The sequence below is a fragment of the Calidris pugnax genome, unplaced genomic scaffold (genome assembly GCF_001431845.1).
Source record: "Calidris pugnax isolate Ruff unplaced genomic scaffold, ASM143184v1 scaffold94, whole genome shotgun sequence".
Classification (NCBI taxonomy): Eukaryota; Metazoa; Chordata; class Aves; order Charadriiformes; family Scolopacidae; genus Calidris; species Calidris pugnax.
The window spans coordinates 2,132,206-2,152,267 of record NW_015090822.1 but is presented as its reverse complement, the minus strand read 5'-3'; the positions used below and the strand labels follow the sequence as shown (position 1 = coordinate 2,152,267).

Here is a 20,062-nt window from a genome sequence, read left to right as displayed (position 1 = left end):
TGGGTGTAAGAGTTCTGCATGCAATAAAACCAATAAAATGCAAGCTGAGCTGTCAGATCTGGGTGCCAGAGGGATGTCTTCGGACTCGCCGTAAAACAACCAGCTGCCTTTGGGTTCTCTGGTGGTTTTAATGCTCATCACTTAAATGATTGGATCTCATCTTCCTTTCAGAGGAACCCGGTAGGTTCAGAAAACCCCAGTGATGTTTTCCGGTTCCTGGTGGAAGAACGCACACAATGCTGCCAGTCCAGAAAGGTCCGCTATGCAGAGAGGGTGGACTATATCATGCAGTTACCTGTTGCCATGGAGGCAGCAACAAATAAAGGTAAAGAAAGAACCTGGTCTATTGACTGACCTTCCTCACCCCGACATGGTCTTTGTATGGATAGAATGGTTCAGGGCCACGTGGCAAATCAAACCAATGAACTGATCAGGGGAAAGTTACTTGCTTTGCTTTTCTTTAAAGAAGATTTTAAACACACATCGGTTTCTGGTTTTACCATCCCTGATCATATTTTTAGGGGAGAAGGATTCTACCTGGAAACTCTTGGCAAGTTTTCAGACAGATTTCTTTTCAGACTGTGGGACCACCATTAAGTGTCACCGCTCAGGAATATATTACTAAGAATGGTAGCAGTTTATATGATAAAAATGTCAGAGATTTGTGACTTAAAACATTAATCTGGATTTGACCCCAAAATGTGCCACACCACTTGTAGTACAGTTTATTTATCCTTGGTTTATGTGCGTGTGTGTCCCCAAAGATCCTCATTACCACTGGATTGCCCTTGTCCTGCACAGTGAGCCAGTATATAAAAAGTTCTCAATGCTTAAAAAGGAACCAAACATACTAGCTAATGAATATCTTGTAAAAAAAAACACACACACAGACACACAAAAACCAAGCCCAAAACCATTTCTAAAACTTGCAAAACTAAGACCAGTAAGGGACATCACAGCCACAATAATATTCATTTAGCTTTTAGTATCATGTACATTTCTCAGATGAATTAATCGCCTACGAATTGAAGAGGCGAGAAGCAGAAGCTGCAAGGAGACCTCCACCAGAGCTCGTCCGTGCCAAGATCCCCTTCAGTGCCTGTCTGCAGGCCTTTTCTGAACCAAGCAACGTCGAGGATTTCTGGAGCAGTGCCCTTCAAGCAAAATCTGCAGGAGTTAAGTAAGTGTGTGTCTGGCTGCCGATTAAAAATCAATATAGTAGTGCTCGTGCTTGTCTTACTGCCTGGACATGGTGCAGAGGGAAATAGGCAAAGGCATAGTGGGCTTTGGCACATTGGGGTTGGGGCTCATAAATGTAATGTGCAGCTCAAGCCCTCGTAATAACCAATTCATCAGGAAATAAATTGTTCTCAACTGACTTCAAGAGGTGATGGGGTCTCATTGTTAAGAGCTTGAACTTTAAATGCTTGTAGCTTAATTGTCTGCCCACATTTTAAAATCAGATCCTGCATGTCAGCTCGTGCTAGAGCTCTGCTTGCTGGCAGGAGACATAATCTGGATCTCTGGGCTCAGTCTCTTGACATCTTCATTTCACTAAAAATACTGAAGGGTGTTGTGTGGCAACAAAACAGAGTGAAGCAAACAAAGGTTGTGTTCCTTGTGAGAAAGTTCTTTAGATGGATAGAAAATTTTGCGTTTGTGAAGTGCTATGCTGAAAACTTTTTTTTTATTATGTTATGTTTTATGTTATTTATTGTTTGTGTTTGGATTTCAACCCATCATCTTTGTATGACACAGTGTTTGGTGGCATCTGTTAAGCTTGTTGTCACTTACCTGGGGCCATCATACAAGATGGACATATAAAAGAAGGAACCCATCTTGTATGTTTGTAGTCAGGGAGATAAAAGAACCGAGAACATCTTGGTCTTAAAAAAGCCTTCTTTCTTAAAAAATAGCACAGCAGGCAGAGATCAATGCAGTTTTCAGTGCAGTGTTTCTTGCTGAGGACACGAGTTAGTCTCTTATCTGGTTCCATTTCTATGTCACTGGTTGAAAATCTGGCTCTGCGACTGGTTTGCTGTGGTTAGGTACCTGCTATTTTTAGATCACTTAACATCTCAATGCTTCATTGCTGTTTTAGCATATACTTTCCCTGACGTATTGAAAATCAGGGGACAAGCACATGGTGGAGAAAAATGTAGCAGAAATCAAAAGGCTTGTTGTATTAACTGTGAATGTGCTGGAAGAACATTCTCGTCTTCAAATAGATCTAGAGTTAACTTTAGCAGTTCTTCATCCATTAGATCTTTAAAAGCATTGAAAGAGGAAGCATAATTTGCTATTTAAAATTCAAAATTTTCATGCTGCAGATGATAAAGTTAATAAAATTGTGAGGTGATGCTAACAAGAATTTAGAAAGTAGTTACTTATAGTACTCAGGGCTAAAGTTACTCATCTTGCTGAGGTACCTGCTATTTTTAGATCACTTAACATGAATTGTCTGCAAGGGTTTGGGCTGCCATTCAGGATATGAACACAGAGAAAGCCACTACCATACTTCTCTGTTGTACTTGAAAACCTTTCTGTGAAATTTGTGTTTATAAAATCCACGACTCTCCATCTCTCTCAGGGCTAAAGTTAGATCACTTAACATCTCAATGCTTCATTGCTGTTTTAGCATATACTTTCCCTGACGTATTGAAAATCAGGGGACAAGCACATGGTGGAGAAAAATGTAGCAGAAATCAAAAGGCTTGTTGTATTAACTGTGAATGTGCTGGAAGAACATTCTCGTCTTCAAATAGATCTAGAGTTAACTTTAGCAGTTCTTCATCCATTAGATCTTTAAAAGCATTGAAAGAGGAAGCATAATTTGCTATTTAAAATTCAAAATTTTCATGCTGCAGATGATAAAGTTAATAAAATTGTGAGGTGATGCTAACAAGAATTTAGAAAGTAGTTACTTATAGTACTCAGGGCTAAAGTTACTCATCTTGCTGTGCGTGAGGTACTGAAATCTCAGCTGCTTGTGATCATGTTGCCTTGTTTCTCTGAATTGTATTTCTTGTGTCGTCCCAGGACTTCTCGTTTTGCTTCATTTCCTGAGTACTTAGTGGTGCAGATAAAGAAATTCACCTTTGGCCTCGACTGGATACCCAAAAAGCTTGGTACATGCCTTTTATATTTACCTTTTTCTCATTCTATCCAAGTTAACCTATAAGGTGTACACACTTTGCTCTATAATCAGGACCTGGCTTGAGTCTCAGATTTGTACTGTGACCATCCATATTGAATCCTCTTCTATGACAAATTAAACCAATCCATCAGGTCTGTGGAGTTAAAATACAGTTTCATGTCATCTCCTCCTAGTCAAATTGTGCTTTAGTGTTCCAAATTTCGCAAATAACCATTTTCAGGTGAAGAATCCTGGCTGTGCTTGTAGCTTGAGTACCAGAGTCCCCTCTCTGATGGGGTAGGCAGTACCATGAGGTCATTTTGCTGAATTCATACACTTAGCCTGTTCCTCTGCTTTTCTAGACGTTTCTGTAGACATGCCAGATTTTCTAGATATCAGCCACCTTCGGGCCAAGGGTCTCCAGCCAGGAGAAGAGGAACTTCCAGACATTGCTCCTCCCATTATCATTCCTGATGACCCAAAAGGTATTTACTCACTACTCAGTATGGTTTACAGCAAGTAAAATCATGTTTTTATAGTGTGACCTTAGACCCAGGTTGCTCCTATTTCCTCCAGATGACTGAAGTTTGGGTGCCTCAGTATTTAATAGGAACCCAGTATGATGATTGCCCCATTTGCTTGGATATTTGTAACAGTGGTGGTATAATATCAAGCTGTGTGCGTGTGAAAGGAAGCTGGTACCTGAAATTGTGTCAGAGCAAATTTTTGTCATGGCAAAATTCAGTTCTCCAAAGGTTTTAATTTTGTCCCTTATCTGTAGGTTCCTTACCAAGGCCTATTCTTTTTTATCTTCTTGCTCAATGGACTGACCTCGTTTTAGTGTAAGTGCATGGATGATGGTACCTTAGTTATAACAAAATAGATTCTTGTGTGAGTAGGTTTAGGTCAGCCATCAGCTCTATCTCCTTTTGGTTTATAGTAACAGTGACACGTTGCTCTGAGTTGCGTTAGGGAAATTACTGGGCAGCAACTTCCATGCTCTAATTCATGGCAAAAACATCAGGGGTGTAAAGATAAACATGCCCTGTCTGTAAATGTTTCTATGACTTTAAAAACACAGAATTGTTTTTACTGTAGGAATCTACTTACCCTTCATAAAGTCCTTTTCCTTGTTTTTTTCTTTCTCAATTTTCAGATCGAATGACAAACCATTTCGTGGAGTGTACGTATCTCATTTTTCTGAGACCAGTATTCCAGCTGCTTAAAAAATTCTCCTGCTTTTGCTCAGCTAATGGCTTCTCTGTCCTGGTGGGGATGCATGGAGTATTGCCTGGCATGCTTCTAAACAACAGATGACTTTTGTACTTGTTCAGCATTTACTCACATGTGTACAGGACTCTTTAAGAAACTGTAGTAGCATCGGCGTAGCCAGAATATGAGCTGCTGCTCATCAGCAGGATCTTGCAGTGCTGGGGGTCACAGCTGCTTGATCCCAGCTCCCTCTGGACTCTGATCTCCACTCATCTTCATCAGCTCTTCATCTCTGAGTGACAGAGCCTGGAGACTGGCAGATCCAGCACCCACTGATTCACCCACCTGCAATATCCTGCCTCTGAGAGAGGTGATTGCTTTGGGCTGCCATCTCTAGCTGAGCTCAGCAGCCCTGGAAATCCAGTGGTGTTTTTTTAATAAATAAAGTCCTGTAGGAATTCATCAAAGTTTAAGGATCTGTGTAGATTTCTGAGACAAAAGATTACCAGGAATCCCTAACAAATACTATAATGTTTTGTGCAAGGCTGTTTTCTAACGGGTGTGGGTTTACTCTAATACTAAGACAAATTCAAGAGATGTGGATTGCAATATGTGGCACCATGAATAACAACAAGAAATATTATGCAATGGATGAAATTAGACTTTTGTATTTTAGAAGGTCCTTTCTTGTAGCTCTAGATATCGATGACTCTTCGGTTATGCAACTGGCGGAGATGGGTTTTCCTTTGGAGGCCTGTCGGAAAGCTGTGTACTACACAGGCAACCTGGGTGCTGAAGTGGCTTTCAACTGGATCATTGCACACATGGAAGATCCAGGTCAGTGACTGGAAGGTGTCGGTTAAACTCAGCTCCTGGTTGTACATTTTGGCAGTCAGTAGAAATTTTGTGATGTGTGAGAGTGAAACAATGGCCCCCTTCCCCACCCCAGGAATCCTGGAGGTGTGAGGGAATTTTCCTAAGCTGCTCCTGGGATATGCAGATCTTGACCATTGTGTGGCATCCTCTGCCTAGAAGAAGACAACAAAACCTAAGCTACACCAGAGGTACACTCTCCTGTCCTCACTGATGGTGTGGGCCAGCTCTTTGTTTTCCACCCTTTGGCTAGGTCCATGCTGCTAAGGGGGAAGCTGACTTGTGATCAAGCGTAAGTACAAAGAGTCCTGTGGTCCAGATGCTTTTCTTCCATATCAGCCTTCTCTAGCTCCAGCTGGAGCATTCATGCTGTACTTAGAACTTGGCCTATCTACTGATGGACAGGGCTGCTAGATGTTCTCCACTTCCTATGTTCCATCCATGCAAAGTTTGGACCTTGCTAGAAAACTCCAGATTTGGTTGAGTTCGAACTTCACTGTGGGCTTTTGTGTTGCTTGTGTAAATGGGGAATGAGTTTCACTTGGGCTTAAATGGCATATTTCAGCTATGGAATCAGTTCATTTTACATCTATGTGTGTATCAGCTGGGTTGTCTACTATTCTGGTGTCATCATGGCTTCCATACCAATCTTGGCTACTTTCCTGCAGTTCTTTCACTTCTGTGATGTGGCAAATTGTTCCGGCCTGCTCAGTATGAGTTTGTCCACCTAGATATTTTGTAACATGCATGCTCATCTCTTTCTTTTTAAGGCTTTCCACACATCTAAGTCCCAACTGGGCCAGTGAAATGAATTTACATTGATTTCAGGACTGCTTTTGAAGTCCTGTTCGTGTTTGTTGTTGACTCTTCCAATTCAGTGGGGCAAAAGAAGGAACTGATGAATGTTTGTTTGTTCCAGACTTTGCTGAGCCATTGGTCGTACCTGCATTTGGAGAAGATGCTTCCAGTGGAGCAGCTGCGTTTGGAGGTGTTGGGCTAGATAACCAACCTCCCGAAGAGATGGTTGCCATTATCATTTCCATGGGCTTCCAAAGGGATCTAGCAATTCAAGCGCTGAAGGCAACGGTGAGTTCCATGAGTTATTGGTAGCACTTGGGTTTCCTTTCATATTGCGTGCTTTGTACCTGTGCCTGCTGAGATGTCTTTGAAACAAGTATTTCAAAATCCAGCTGGTGGATGGTGCATGTAGAACTATTCTGGCAAAGCGTGGGAGGCCTGACTTGTCTGGGTGAGTGCGGGGAAGGTGGTTTGTGTGTTTCACATGGAGGAAAGTGAGGAAAACTTCGCTGCTTTTACCATCTGCTGAGAAACAACCTGTATGCCTAAAGCTGTGCAGCTTCAAGATGAGAACCCGGGGGCTGTGGGGATTAATTGTGGGAGGATTTCTTCTTCCATCTGTCAAGCTCCTGCAGAGTGTTTGTTGGATACTGTTTTCCATGGAGGTAGAGTATGTACCTTACAAGTTTTAAGTGCTGTGGAACGTGATCCTTACTCTGTTTGTAGACCGATGACGCTGGAGAATGTACTAAAGACTGCTCTTTGACTTGTTTGACTTGCAGAACAATAATTTGGAGCATGCACTGGAATGGATCTTCAGCCACCCCGAACTGGAGGAAGAAAGTGAGCCTGCTCTGGACATGATGAACATGGTGAACAACACTAATGCCAATGTCCTCGCAGAGACAGGGTCAGAGGGACCCAGGATCAAAGACGGGCCTGGAAGTAAGTTCTCCTTTGTCTCTTCATCATGCCGTTGCATCACACCTACACCATTTGTAGAGCTCCTTTTTTGAAAATAGCTATCATCGTGGGTTTTTGGATATGATCCAGGCAATTTACTTCCAATCTTGCTTTTGGGGCTGAGTCCAGCTCTGCGGTGCTGCTAAGTTCTGTGGGATGTGTTTGCTCAGAAAACTCTTTCCCTGGACTCACTGAATAACCCGTGTCCAAGTTTCTTGTTGCCACAGCATATATGTCTCCTGGCCTGGCTTTGCTTTTTTTTTGTTGCTGTAAGATAAAAAAGACAAAGAAAAGCTAGAATGTTTAAAAGCTGAGAATCCTAAAGATAACACTGCTTTTCTAGACCACCTGAGTTTCTGTCCTCCTGTGCTCTGATGAGAGATTGGAGCCCTCCAACCAAGTTCCTTATTCTAAATGTGGGAGGTGTAGGGGGTACCCTGCGTGTACTGCACAGCTGTTTTCTTTTGGGTTTTTTTGTTTGACATTCTGGGAGCCCTGGGACAGGCTGCCCAGGGAGGTTGTGGAGTCCCCTTCTCTGGAGATTTTCAAGACCCTCCTGGATGCAGTCCTGAGTGGCATGATCTGACATGCTCTGGGTGGTCCTGCTTTAGCAGGGGAGTTGGACTAGATTAGTCTCTATGGTCCCTTCCAACTCTAAAAATTCAGTGAAATTCAGTGAAATCCTCAGCCGTGTTACTGCCAGAAGAACCACGAGATGGGGCTCATGTGCAGCAGTCAGAGTTGGGAAGGAGGCAAAGAACATCTTGAGGGTGTAAAAGCACTGGAGTACAAAAGCTCAGTGGTGGTTCTAACATAAGGAAATCACATAATCTTTTTTGAAGGATCTTTAGTGACCAGTTCTAATAACTGTAGTTTGTTCTAAATCTGTACCTCTGAGCTTGACCATAATGGTCTTATAAAAAAAAACTGGAAAACACTAACAACGAATTTGATTTTTGTTTCTGTGGTTGCTGTTATTATATAAGAACACTCATTTCTTTGTTTCTGAACTTATAAAGATCAATCTTAAGTCTCTTGCAGACATGGGGAACATTGATTATCGTTAGCTTAAAAAAAAAAAAAAAAAAAGAGATTTGGAATAATTATTTTTTGTGGTACTTAGCCTTTATAGACTGAGACCATTTACTGAGTGCCTGAAATCCTGATAACCAACATGATACTGTAAAATGGCTCCAGAAAGCCCTCTCCACCAAAATCCAGGCCCCTCTCCTTATGCAATATCCTGAAAGAAGGTACCCTTTTACTTTTGGTGGTAATTTGGGTGAATGGCATGAATGGGTGGGGAGCAAGAATCAATGCTGAGTTCTCCAGAGACTCTAAGCACAAAAATGGTCCTCGTATGGAAGGAAGAGATTTCTTTCCTGTCCTCTCTTTTATGGGCTGCTGAAATTTAAACTTCTGTTTCTGGTTTGATTCCTAGGGGATCTGTGATCACACTTTAGACGTAGCTAATTTGTGTGTGGAATGAACCCCCTATCTGGCACTTCTCGGTGAACTAGGAATGAATCTGCTGTTTTCTCTTTCCCGGCAGGGGCTGTGATCACAGCCTGGCTGTACGTGCACAGCTCGATGTGGGTTTGATTTGGATTGGTTTGATGTTTGACAATGAACTTGGCTGCTCGTTAAAGCGAGAATATGCTGCGATCTTGAGAGAAACTGTGTTTGGGGAGGCAGAGCCTGAGTCAGGAGCACTAAGCTGCTTCTCCAGTATTAGAAACAAAGTTTCCCCTGGAGTCATATTGTAGTGTTAGCAGTAAAAGATTTACGCTCCTCTTCATATTTCTTAAACAGGGTACGAGCTGTTTGGGTTCATCAGCCACATGGGAACATCCACAATGAGCGGCCACTACGTTTGTCATCTCAAAAAGGAGGGAAGGTGAGTGGAACCGGGAGAGACACACAAGGGTGAGCAGATGTTTGCTTTGAAGCGTGCATCTGTACAGAGCAGGGGGTGTGTTCATGGCAGACAAAGCGTGTGTGTCGTTACCATGTACACATTTCCCACCAAAGAGTGAAGATTATTACAGATTGTAGATGGCTGAGTCAGTTCCGATTCCTCTGAGGTCTGTGCTGAAACCTATCATCAGCTCTCCTGTGCTGGCTGTTCCAAACCTCTGTTCATTTTGGGGCACCAGTTCTGTATCTGGCTTTGTTTATCTGAGCTTCCTCCAATTTCCTTTCATTCCCTGTCAGGTGAAACCCATCTAACTATGGGCTGATACTGGTATTGCTAGTACTGCAGTGCTGGTCTTGTGATCAGCAGAACAAAATCTTCTGATTTTGAGATATTCCTATTATTTGGCCTCAGGAATCCCTGATTTTCCTTCAACGGAACTGTAACTGCACATTCCTTTTCCTTTTCAATTCCTGACTCTGGCAGTAGACCTGCCTTGCCTGTTTCCCTGAGCTTTTGTTCTCATTGCAATGCCTAATTTTAGATGTTAAGCTCTTTGAAGTTTGTGCCTGAGAAGTCCCTGATAAACTTGTGACGATTTTTATACACATGGAATGTAATCAATCTTGTTTTCATTTCAGATGGGTGATCTACAATGACCTTAGAGTCTGTGCCTCAGAACGACCTCCCAAAGACCTGGGCTACATTTATTTTTACCACAGGATACCAAGTTAGGCCTCGAATCTATTACCTGGCCTTAAGAAGCCATAAGCCTTTTTAACCTGCCTAAAAAAGCGTACAATAAAAAAGAAAATCTAAAACCAACAAAAGACCCCTAACTCTTGGACTGCCAAAAAGCAAAGGAAAACATGGGATATTTATAGTTTATTTAAAAACAGTCATTTGATGCTGCCTTAAGTGTTAGAGGGAAAATTTCTATTAGGTGATGTATAGTATGTTGTTTTAAATTTATACACCTTAAAGACCATGCAGATTACTGGTGGAGTTTGCAGCAGTATATGGATAAAACAGAAGTTTCAGAATTGAACAAAAATAGCCCAGTTCAGCCCAGCTCCTGCCTGTTCTGTCCGTGGATCCACTGAAGACCAGGAAGAAATATTTGCATCTTTGGGAAATGTGTTTTCACCCAGAGTTCAGACCATTTAGAGGAATCACATCACATACAAAGTTGGAGGGAGGGAGGGTGTGAGTGTTCTCCAAAGCAGAATGTCTTATTTGAGAGATTATTTTCGGTACAGTGAGAAAAGTCAACTTAAGTTCTATCTCTTGCAATTCAGTATTTTGGTTTGTCTTTTTGATGCATAAACCTAAGATACTAATGGAGATGGAAGCAATCTCCTGTCAGTGCCCTGTACGTTTTCTGCCAAAGAAAAATAGTAGATTTTATTTTTGCAGACATAATTTCCTTCATCTTCTTTTGAATGTTTGTTTTGCAGGTTTTCCCTACAGATTCAGGATTACAGATGGCTAAAAGAAGCAGACTATAAAATTAAATGCATGCCCTCAGGAAAGGCAAGGCTATTATTTGAATTTTATTTTCTTATGAAGGAGGTAAAGAAGGGGTTAATGTCCCATTATATTTATTTCAGGGAAATTTGCATCTAGACCCACTCACATTCCAGCTGAAATCAACTCCCTGACAAAGTACTCGCAGTGCAATTCTGCTTTCTGCCAAAGGTTGATTAAATATTTAGTTCCATCCATGAAGGGGGCTAATTGCTTAGTAAAATTGCTGAGTTATTGATTTGCCACACTCTCCTCCCTCCCCTTAAAAAAAAACCCAACCAAACAAATAGCAACAACGACAAAACCCAAACAACAAACAAAAACCCACCTTGAAATGATGTTTCAGCTTTTTTAAAACTTGCAAACACACCAATAATCTGATCTCTTCAACAGAAACCTTCTAAAGGGGTTTATCTCTGGCAGGGATGAAGGGGTGCGTAGGTAAGGGCTGGCCTTTCCTGTCTCTATTTTTTTTTTTGGGTGTTAATTCAGTTTGTGTCACGGACGAGAATATGTATGTGGGCTTTTAAATTGTATTTGAAAACACTAATTATAGAAAAATGGTGAGTGCGAAACCTTTCATGATTCCAAAACACCCCCAACCCTTAGAGACTGTTGCCGGAGTTGCCTCATATAACCTTACTGAGCCCTCAAAATATATTGAAACAGTCAAAAAAAAAAAAAAAGGTCCTCTTTAGAGAGTGCAAGGGAGGCAGGGAGGTGTAATTCCATTTTCTCTGCAGTCAGTGCCTGCAAGTTTAATAGCAAAATTGAGGCAGCCACACGCTACAGAAGAGAACCCAAACTAAAAATCCGGTTGTGCGTAGGGCATTTTATTTTTTCCAGCCTTTGGGGGAAAATAGTTTTCCCTCTGGTCATATATCCTTATGCAAAGCCAAAAAACACTGTTGGTTTTTTTTTTTTTTTTTTTAAATAATGAGAGAAATTCTAGTGCAATAATTCTGTCGAGTGTAAATGGTGCCTAATTGCTGGGAAAGCTTCCTGCACTTAGTGCTCTTACTGACACACGGACCTGCGTCTGAGGTTCAGCTGCCTCCGAATTACTGAGCCACCAGCTCTGGGCAAAATAAAAACTGCCAGTGGTTTTTTTTCTCTCCTTCCTTCAGGCTTTGAGCATTTGTGTATTTCACCAGAAAATGCCAGATTTGAAAACAGGATCAGGAAATTATGCGGTGATACACCTTCTATTTAAAGAGAAAGAACAAAACTTCTGTATATCTACGTTCGTGCCTTTTCATTCTGGCTGTAGAAAAAGGACAAAAGGCCTCTCTCTTTTTTAAATTTTTTTCTTTTTAAAGTTTTTTGAATGCCCAGTTATATTCCAAGGAAGTCAAAAACAACAGCTTCCCTCCTGCCTCGTGAACTTAAAGGGCTATTTATAAACTAACAAGGTTCTGGTGGCCACTGCCTTTTTATTTAGAAGCCTCAGGTGAATAAAGGCCGATGGGGTTGGATCTTCTAAAATTTAACATGTGAAAATATGTTAAAGTTCTTCAGCTGTTTGAGGATTTATTTTCTCCCAAAGTAGTGCCTTCCCTTTTTCAACTCAGTTCACTTTGTGGTGGGATGTGTGTGAAGAACATCTAAACAGGATCAGGATCTAAACTCCTGCCTCTTCAGTGGGGGAGAGGAGTTTGGGCATTTTGGTTTATTTGGGTATTTTTTTTTTAAACTGCAGTGTGCAGAAGCCACAACCAAACAGACTGTAATAAATAAATGACTAATTTATTGGGCTTTACTTGCTCAGAAGCACTGTGTCTCGTTACTGTAAGAGCTGGGGGGGGGTTAGGCGTGCTGGGAACTTCTCGACAAAAAATCACTGTGAGGTGTGTGAGACAATTGGACCTGAGAATTATGGAAAGCCAGAAGAAGAGCAAATAATTCTCTGATGTCTTGACCTGATTTTTACTTTTCCATAGGATACATTGAGGTTAGGAGAAGGGAAGGAAGAAAAACTCAACAACTTTTCCTCATTTTCCTTTTCCTGCCTCATTCCTAGCACTGTGCTGCATCCAGTACCCACCTCATTCCGAGTCACAATCTCCAGTCTCCAAAAGACATGTAGACACCAACTCCTATCCAATCTTCCTAGCTAAAATATAATTAGGATGAAAAAATTAATTTATTCAAAGCTGTGGTTTAAAAACAAGCCTAGATGGTTTTGGACTAGTCGCTTGTAATTCTGCTGGGTTCAGTGGCATCACTTTGGTGTAACCGAAACCAGAATCGGTCCCTTTTCTCTGTCTCAGGCAGCCTCCCTGGGGTTGGGGGGCACCTTCCCAACACGGGCACAACCAGAGCTCGTTCCATGGATTTAGAAGCCTCTCCAATTCATTCCTTTTGTTCTCCATCCTGGCAGCAGCCAGTTTTATCTTCTCTGCTGTTTTCATGCGTTTGGTTCTTCTCCCATCACCCTTCCTACCTTAATGGCTGAGAGCTGTTTCTGATTTTTATTCTCTCTTGGGTTGTTTTACTGCTGTATCCTGGGAGTGTCTGTACTGGTTCACTGTGCACCATTCAGAGTTGTTTGCTTGAAGCACTGTTAACATTATGGAGAGTATTTGTCTGAGATGAGAAAGGTTGTGAATGACGTTGTTGCAACTGTTTTAAATTAAAAGGAAATATTCTCACATCTTGCGACTGTGTGGATTCTTACTTCTTTCTTTCCTGGCTGAACTGCAGAGGAATAGACTGACTGAGTGTGTTTTGATGCTCTCTCTTTCCTTACTCTTTTTGGTCACATTTGGTGTTTTACTTAACAAAACAACCTGCATAGGGAACAAAGAGATTTATGAGAGTCTTGATTTCTTGTGACTTGTGGCACTTGTGTGGACCAAAAAAAAAACCAAACAAAACCCACAATAAAAATCCCCAAGCTCTGAGTGGATATAGAATGTTTCAAAAATAGAAAATAAGATTTGAATTAAGATTAATTTTTTTGGTTTTAACTTTTAAGCCAGTTGATGTTCTTTGGACACAAGCATTTGCAACCTTCATGTGGAAGAGAGTTGTCATTTCACCCCCAAATTCCTGCTGTTCAGAAATCATAGTTTTCTCTTGGTCTGTAACTTCTCATACTCATTTAGAAATGTGACCTGCTGTTCAGTGAAGAAGTCTTTTTTTCCTCATATCTAAGGGCTTTACTTAGCAGTGTGACCACCGGGACTCTTTGGTAGATGAAAGAATAAGGCAAAAAATAAAACTGAAGGATGGCAACCCTTTCATCTTTTTATAGGATCATGGGACCGGGAAGTGGAGGAGAGGCAAGAGATAAACCCTCAGGGCTGTAAGTGGAATTTCCTGACATGAAGTGTTCCACGATATGAAAGGTAAAGGTGGATCAACTCCTGAAGTCCAAATGTAATGATCTGTTTTGGTTTCTTTTCTATCACAGATGTCCTCAGTGACAAGCCGTGCCACGCTGTGTTCACACCACCTGCAGCAACTGGAAGAGGTGGGAGAGCGTGGCTCCTTGTGCAAGCTGAAGAATCACACAATTCATGCAAGAATTTCCTCTGCAGGATTTGCCTGCCATCTTTTTCAGCCAGCTTGTGGGAGGCAGTGTTAGAGAAAGGAGGAGCTAACACCACCCCTGGTCTCTACTCCCCCTCGTTAAAATGGGAAGTGACAGCTCTCTGTCCCTCAGGTGTGCCACAGGGATGGCAGGAATAGGGGAGGTGCTGTCAGCTGTGCTGAAAGATGAAGGCCATAAAAATACTGAAGTCAGACAGAGCGTGGTTGGCAGCTGGTGAGGAGCAGGTGATTATATTCTCAGACTTCTTTTCCAGTTTCCTTCCCAGGGATTTTTTGAGCAGTTTTGTACGTAGGATTTGGCAGTGATGCTTTTCTCCCCACCACTCAGTTTGGCTTCAGGATGCAGTGCTGGGTTCCTGGACCGTGTTTCTACAGAACCCATAACTAATGGGCCTTCCTGCTGTGTTTTTATTGGTACATTTGAGCAGCATGAACTAAATTAGCTTTAACATCTCCTGGCAAAACACACCAGTGTGAAGAGCACACATTGTTTGCATCCTATGGGTTAGTATTTTGAGTGGCTGTTCCCTTTTCTGTCCACAGCAGGCCATGTCCCTCTCCTGCCTGTGCTTACCTCAGTGTCCCATAGCCAAAGTATAAAGGTAATGTCTTCCACCCCGTCAGCTCTTTCACCTCATCCCACGAAAGCCAAAATTGAAGAAGACCATTAGCCAACTCCCACCACGGTTTATGGGAAGTTGCTTGAATAATTATTTCAATCACTGAAAGCTGGCTTTTGTTTTTTTGAGAAAGACTGTGTTCTAATGTTATTACTTCTGTTTTAATTTTGAGATGTGCAGTGGCATGACCTCCAGGAGAAATTCAGAACTACTTTTTCCCCTTTTTCTTCATATGGAGTGTACGCACCACATCCTTTGGGCCAGAGCTCAGCTCATATAAATTCCAGTTGTAAGTATAATTGATCAACATGTTGAAATAAAAAAAAAATTGCAAAAATAACTCTACCTCAGAGTAACGATGAGTTTATGAAAAATGTTTGGTAATAGAAAATGCCTTTTCTGGGCTTCATCTTGGAGCAGAGAAGCATGTTCACATCGTAAACAATAGGATAGAAGACCTCATTTAAAAAATCCTTTATTTCACTTGGAGAAGCAGGTCCCTCCTTTCAGTTCAAGTAATTATAGTCAAGACCATTTTCAAATCGAAAGATATTTGGAAATATTTGAAGCCACAGACAAAGTTTATTTTTAAAACATATTTAAAAATTGCACAGTTATAAATACAGGTAAATAAATACATTTTAATATGTGGAAAAGAACCCAAGGAAGGCATGCTTCCATTACAGTACAAAAATACTACATTAAATGTGGTGCTCTGCAAATAGTCGTCTATGACCTTAATAAATCGAACACATCCAATATGCACGTCCTTCATTTTTGAGGAAATAGATTATTTTAAAGAGCAGTGCAAGGAAACATCAAATTAAAGCATCAGTAAGACTGCAGGTAGGTGGGGCTGAGCCCCCCCCTCTCCCCCCACCCCCCCCCCCCCTGCCCACCCTCGTGCCCCACTGAACCCCAACACAAGGAGCTAAGTGAGCCACGTGGGTCTGGGCAGCAGCAGGGGCTCTTCAGCTGGCCCAGCCGAAAGTATCATCTGCCAACCCTTTAACCTCCTCTTTCTTCTACGTTGGCTTAAAAATAAAGCCAAAAAAACTGATGCAGGATTGCAAAGGTTTTCAAACGCTTTACAGCAAATAGAAGCAGCAGCACGGAGTGCCTCTCAAAACTATACCGGTTTATTTTGCTCTAGATACGTTATACTCTGATATATAAAATATATTTATAAATGTTTTGATTTTTTCTGAATTTACAATAGATGACGGATATTAAAAAGGCTATTTAAATTAAAGGTTTAGCCAATGTCGATGGCATTCTGTAAATGTGGAAGGGGAAAAAAGATCAAAGCACATGAAGTCTTGACCATGCAAGCTCGCTTGATGGGCCGTCGCGGGTGCAGGCCTTTGTAGAGTTACAGCTCGTTTGAGGGAACTTTGGATTCCTTCTGCCTCTTCCCTGGGTCTAACACCCACTCCTTTGTGGCCGAGGCTCTGAAACTTCCTGGGGATTCTGTGACGTGCTCGTTTTTTCATTTTGCCTGGGTTTGTTGAGAGTGTCAGTGATCTCTTCACGCACAGCACTCCTTTCCGCTGATTTATTTCACTGGTCTAAAACCAGTAGGCCTATGATGAAGGAATCTGATTTCTAGCCTTGATGAGGTGTGGATCGTAGATAAGGCCATATTGCCTACCCACTGTGTGTTTCACAACATGCAGTGCATTTTTTCTATCACTTTTATCTGTGAATACACACTATTTTATAAACATTTAGTACATGAACTCACTGCACAGGCTGCTAAGCTGAAAACACTGGTGACCAGAAATCTCAATGTTGTCCATGCCAAGTAACTAATATGTCTCATTTTGCAGACGCCTGTTTGGGCAAAAGGGATCTAAAACCAATTTATGTTTCACTTATGTATCAGTTATTATTTCTGTCGTGGTGGCTGTTGTGTTCTGGAGGCCTGTGCTCTGTGGATGTCCCTAGGGTCACCCTGCCCATCTCTCGGTGTTATCTCTTCATCTCACTGACAGGCCCAGGTTTTCTAGATTGGCTCATTAGCTCTTTGTACTTAACTTGATGTTCTGAGCATTTCAGCTGAGTTAATTGTCTGCAGCTGACATCGGGGATGCAGCAGAGGCTTGGATCCTGTGAAGATTTACATCTACATATCTTGAAGAGGGCAGTCAGACATGGAGCTGTCTTCAGAGCTGGTGGGCGAGTTTGAAAAGCCTGGGCCATGGTGAGTAAGTGTAGACTGAAACTATCATTCTTTTGCCAGTTCTGGGGATCTTTTCTCTGGTTTCAGTGTCCCATAGCCAAAGTATAAAGATAATGTCTTCCACCCCGTCAGCTCTTTCACCTCATCCCACGAAAGCCAAAATTGAAGAAGACCATTAGCCAACTCCCACCACGGTTTATGGGAAGTTGCTTGAATAATTATTTCAATCACTGAAAGCTGGCTTTTGTTTTTTTGAGAAAGACTGTGTTCTAATGTTATTACTTCTGTTTTAACTTTGAGATGTGCAGTGGCATGACCTCCAGGAGAAATTCAGAACTACTTTTTCCCCTTTTTCTTCATATGGAGTGTACGCACCACATCCTTTGGGCCAGAGCTCAGCTCATATAAATTCCAGTTGTAAGTATAATTGATCAACATGTTGAAATAAAAAAAAAATTGCAAAAATAACTCTACCTCAGAGTAACGATGAGTTTATGAAAAATGTTTGGTAATAGAAAATGCCTTTTCTGGGCTTCATCTTGGAGCAGAGAAGCATGTTCACATCGTAAACAATAGGATAGAAGACCTCATTTAAAAAATCCTTTATTTCACTTGGAGAAGCAGGTCCCTCCTTTCAGTTCAAGTAATTATAGTCAAGACCATTTTCAAATCGAAAGATATTTGGAAATATTTGAAGCCACAGACAAAGTTTATTTTTAAAACATATTTAAAAATTGCACAGTTATAAATACAGGTAAATAAATACATTTTAATATGTGGAAAAGAACCCAAGGAAGGCATGCTTCCATTACAGTACAAAAATACTACATTAAAAGGTGGGGCTGAGCCCCCCCCTCTCCCCCCACCCCCCCCCCCCCTGCCCACCCTCGTGCCCCACTGAACCCCAACACAAGGAGCTAAGTGAGCCACGTGGGTCTGGGCAGCAGCAGGGGCTCTTCAGCTGGCCCAGCCGAAAGTATCATCTGCCAACCCTTTAACCTCCTCTTTCTTCTACGTTGGCTTAAAAATAAAGCCAAAAAAACTGATGCAGGATTGCAAAGGTTTTCAAACGCTTTACAGCAAATAGAAGCAGCAGCACGGAGTGCCTCTCAAAACTATACCGGTTTATTTTGCTCTAGATACGTTATACTCTGATATATAAAATATATTTATAAATGTTTTGATTTTTTCTGAATTTACAATAGATGACGGATATTAAAAAGGCTATTTAAATTAAAGGTTTAGCCAATGTCGATGGCATTCTGTAAATGTGGAAGGGGAAAAAAGATCAAAGCACATGAAGTCTTGACCATGCAAGCTCGCTTGATGGGCCGTCGCGGGTGCAGGCCTTTGTAGAGTTACAGCTCGTTTGAGGGAACTTTGGATTCCTTCTGCCTCTTCCCTGGGTCTAACACCCACTCCTTTGTGGCCGAGGCTCTGAAACTTCCTGGGGATTCTGTGACGTGCTCGTTTTTTCATTTTGCCTGGGTTTGTTGAGAGTGTCAGTGATCTCTTCACGCACAGCACTCCTTTCCGCTGATTTATTTCACTGGTCTAAAACCAGTAGGCCTATGATGAAGGAATCTGATTTCTAGCCTTGATGAGGTGTGGATCGTAGATAAGGCCATATTGCCTACCCACTGTGTGTTTCACAACATGCAGTGCATTTTTTCTATCACTTTTATCTGTGAATACACACTATTTTATAAACATTTAGTACATGAACTCACTGCACAGGCTGCTAAGCTGAAAACACTGGTGACCAGAAATCTCAATGTTGTCCATGCCAAGTAACTAATATGTCTCATTTTGCAGACGCCTGTTTGGGCAAAAGGGATCGAAAACCAATTTATGTTTCACTTACGTATCAGTTATTATTTCTGTCGTGGTGGCTGTTGTGTTCTGTGGAGGCCTGTGCTCTGTGGATGTCCCTAGGGTCACCCTGCCCATCTCTCGGTGTTATCTCTTCATCTCACTGACAGGCCCAGGTTTTCTAGATTGGCTCATTAGCTCTTTGTACTTAACTTGATGTTCTGAGCATTTCAGCTGAGTTAATTGTCTGCAGCTGACATCGGGGATGCAGCAGAGGCTTGGATCCTGTGAAGATTTACATCTACATATCTTGAAGAGGGCAGTCAGACATGGAGCTGCCTTTGGAGCTGGTGGGCGAGTTTGAAAAGCCTGGGCCATGGTGAGTAAGCGTAGACTGAAACTATCATTCTTTTGCCAGTTCTGGGGATCTTTTCTCTGGTTTGGACTAGAGAAGAAAATGTGAAAATCCAAACATCCAGCTTCACTGTGAAAGCTGTGCACGTTTAGCTTTTTAATTCTTAAGAGGATTCTAAAACATATCTGCAGAAGCTGCTACTACAGGTGGGTGTCATTAATTAAACACTTGAAGCAAACATGAGATCCGCAAGGCGATATGATTTCTAAGGATGGAATTTAAAAAGGGGCTCTGCGTTTGATCTAACCTGTTCTGAATAACATGAACAACTCTGTTTTGAGTTTGGCAGATGCAAAGTGCTTGAAAAATATCCTGTAGAAGATACGGACCGATAGTTTAAAAATACCCTATGCGTGGGCCTTCTGCATGCATTCTGTAAACATATACTTGGGTAGCATCACTGCATGCTTTGTGTTAATACTTCAGCGTGGTTATTGGTTAATGTGGTTGCATGCAATATCCTCATGTGAGGTTTTCTGTCCTTTGAACCTCCCCCTCGATATTTTTACAAGTGCTGTGATTTATCAGGTCATAAGAAAATACCATCACGTACCGACACGTGTATGTGTTTACCTACAGACTGAACCAGTTCCTCAAACTGACATAAATCAGTCCATCCCAACAAGGTTTTGAGAGAGTCAGTACAGTTTTAAGAGATGAGCTTTTTGTCACAAAGCCTCCCTCTGTAAATAGTCACTTGGATTTTGGTGCCTGTTCAGCGTGTGCCGTGGCGTGGGAGGCCAGCCCTCGTCCGGCACCTGAACCCACACACATGAGCTGATCACACAGAGAGCTGGGTGCTCCCGAAAAGGATACGGGCTCTCGGGGCTCAGCAGCTTCATGGATCAGCCTTAGAGGTCAGACATACTCGTAAAGCTTTTGAGCAGAGAAGCATGTTCACATCGTAAACAATAGGATAGAAGACCTCATTTAAAAAATCCTTTATTTCACTTGGAGAAGCAGGTCCCTCCTTTCAGTTCAAGTAATTATAGTCAAGACCATTTTCAAATCGAAAGATATTTGGAAATATTTGAAGCCACAGACAAAGTTTATT

General features: G+C 41.8%; 1 protein-coding gene across 1 annotated transcript in view; it reads left to right on the top strand.

The window, feature by feature from the left end:
* LOC106886694 (ubiquitin carboxyl-terminal hydrolase 13-like) overlaps window positions 1-13,077 on the top strand; it is a 16,960-nt gene extending 3,883 nt beyond the window's left edge. Inside the window, exons 2-11 of the mRNA XM_014939840.1 lie at window positions 172-325; window positions 1,006-1,180; window positions 3,040-3,128; window positions 3,499-3,621; window positions 4,293-4,319; window positions 5,042-5,185; window positions 6,141-6,307; window positions 6,802-6,964; window positions 8,795-8,879; window positions 9,539-13,077. Of these exons, the coding sequence (XP_014795326.1) occupies window positions 172-325; window positions 1,006-1,180; window positions 3,040-3,128; window positions 3,499-3,621; window positions 4,293-4,319; window positions 5,042-5,185; window positions 6,141-6,307; window positions 6,802-6,964; window positions 8,795-8,879; window positions 9,539-9,632 (1,221 nt within the window). The 3' untranslated portion in view covers window positions 9,633-13,077. The remainder of the gene's footprint in view (window positions 1-171; window positions 326-1,005; window positions 1,181-3,039; window positions 3,129-3,498; window positions 3,622-4,292; window positions 4,320-5,041; window positions 5,186-6,140; window positions 6,308-6,801; window positions 6,965-8,794; window positions 8,880-9,538) is intronic.
* Window positions 13,078-20,062: the final 6,985 nt, after the last annotated feature.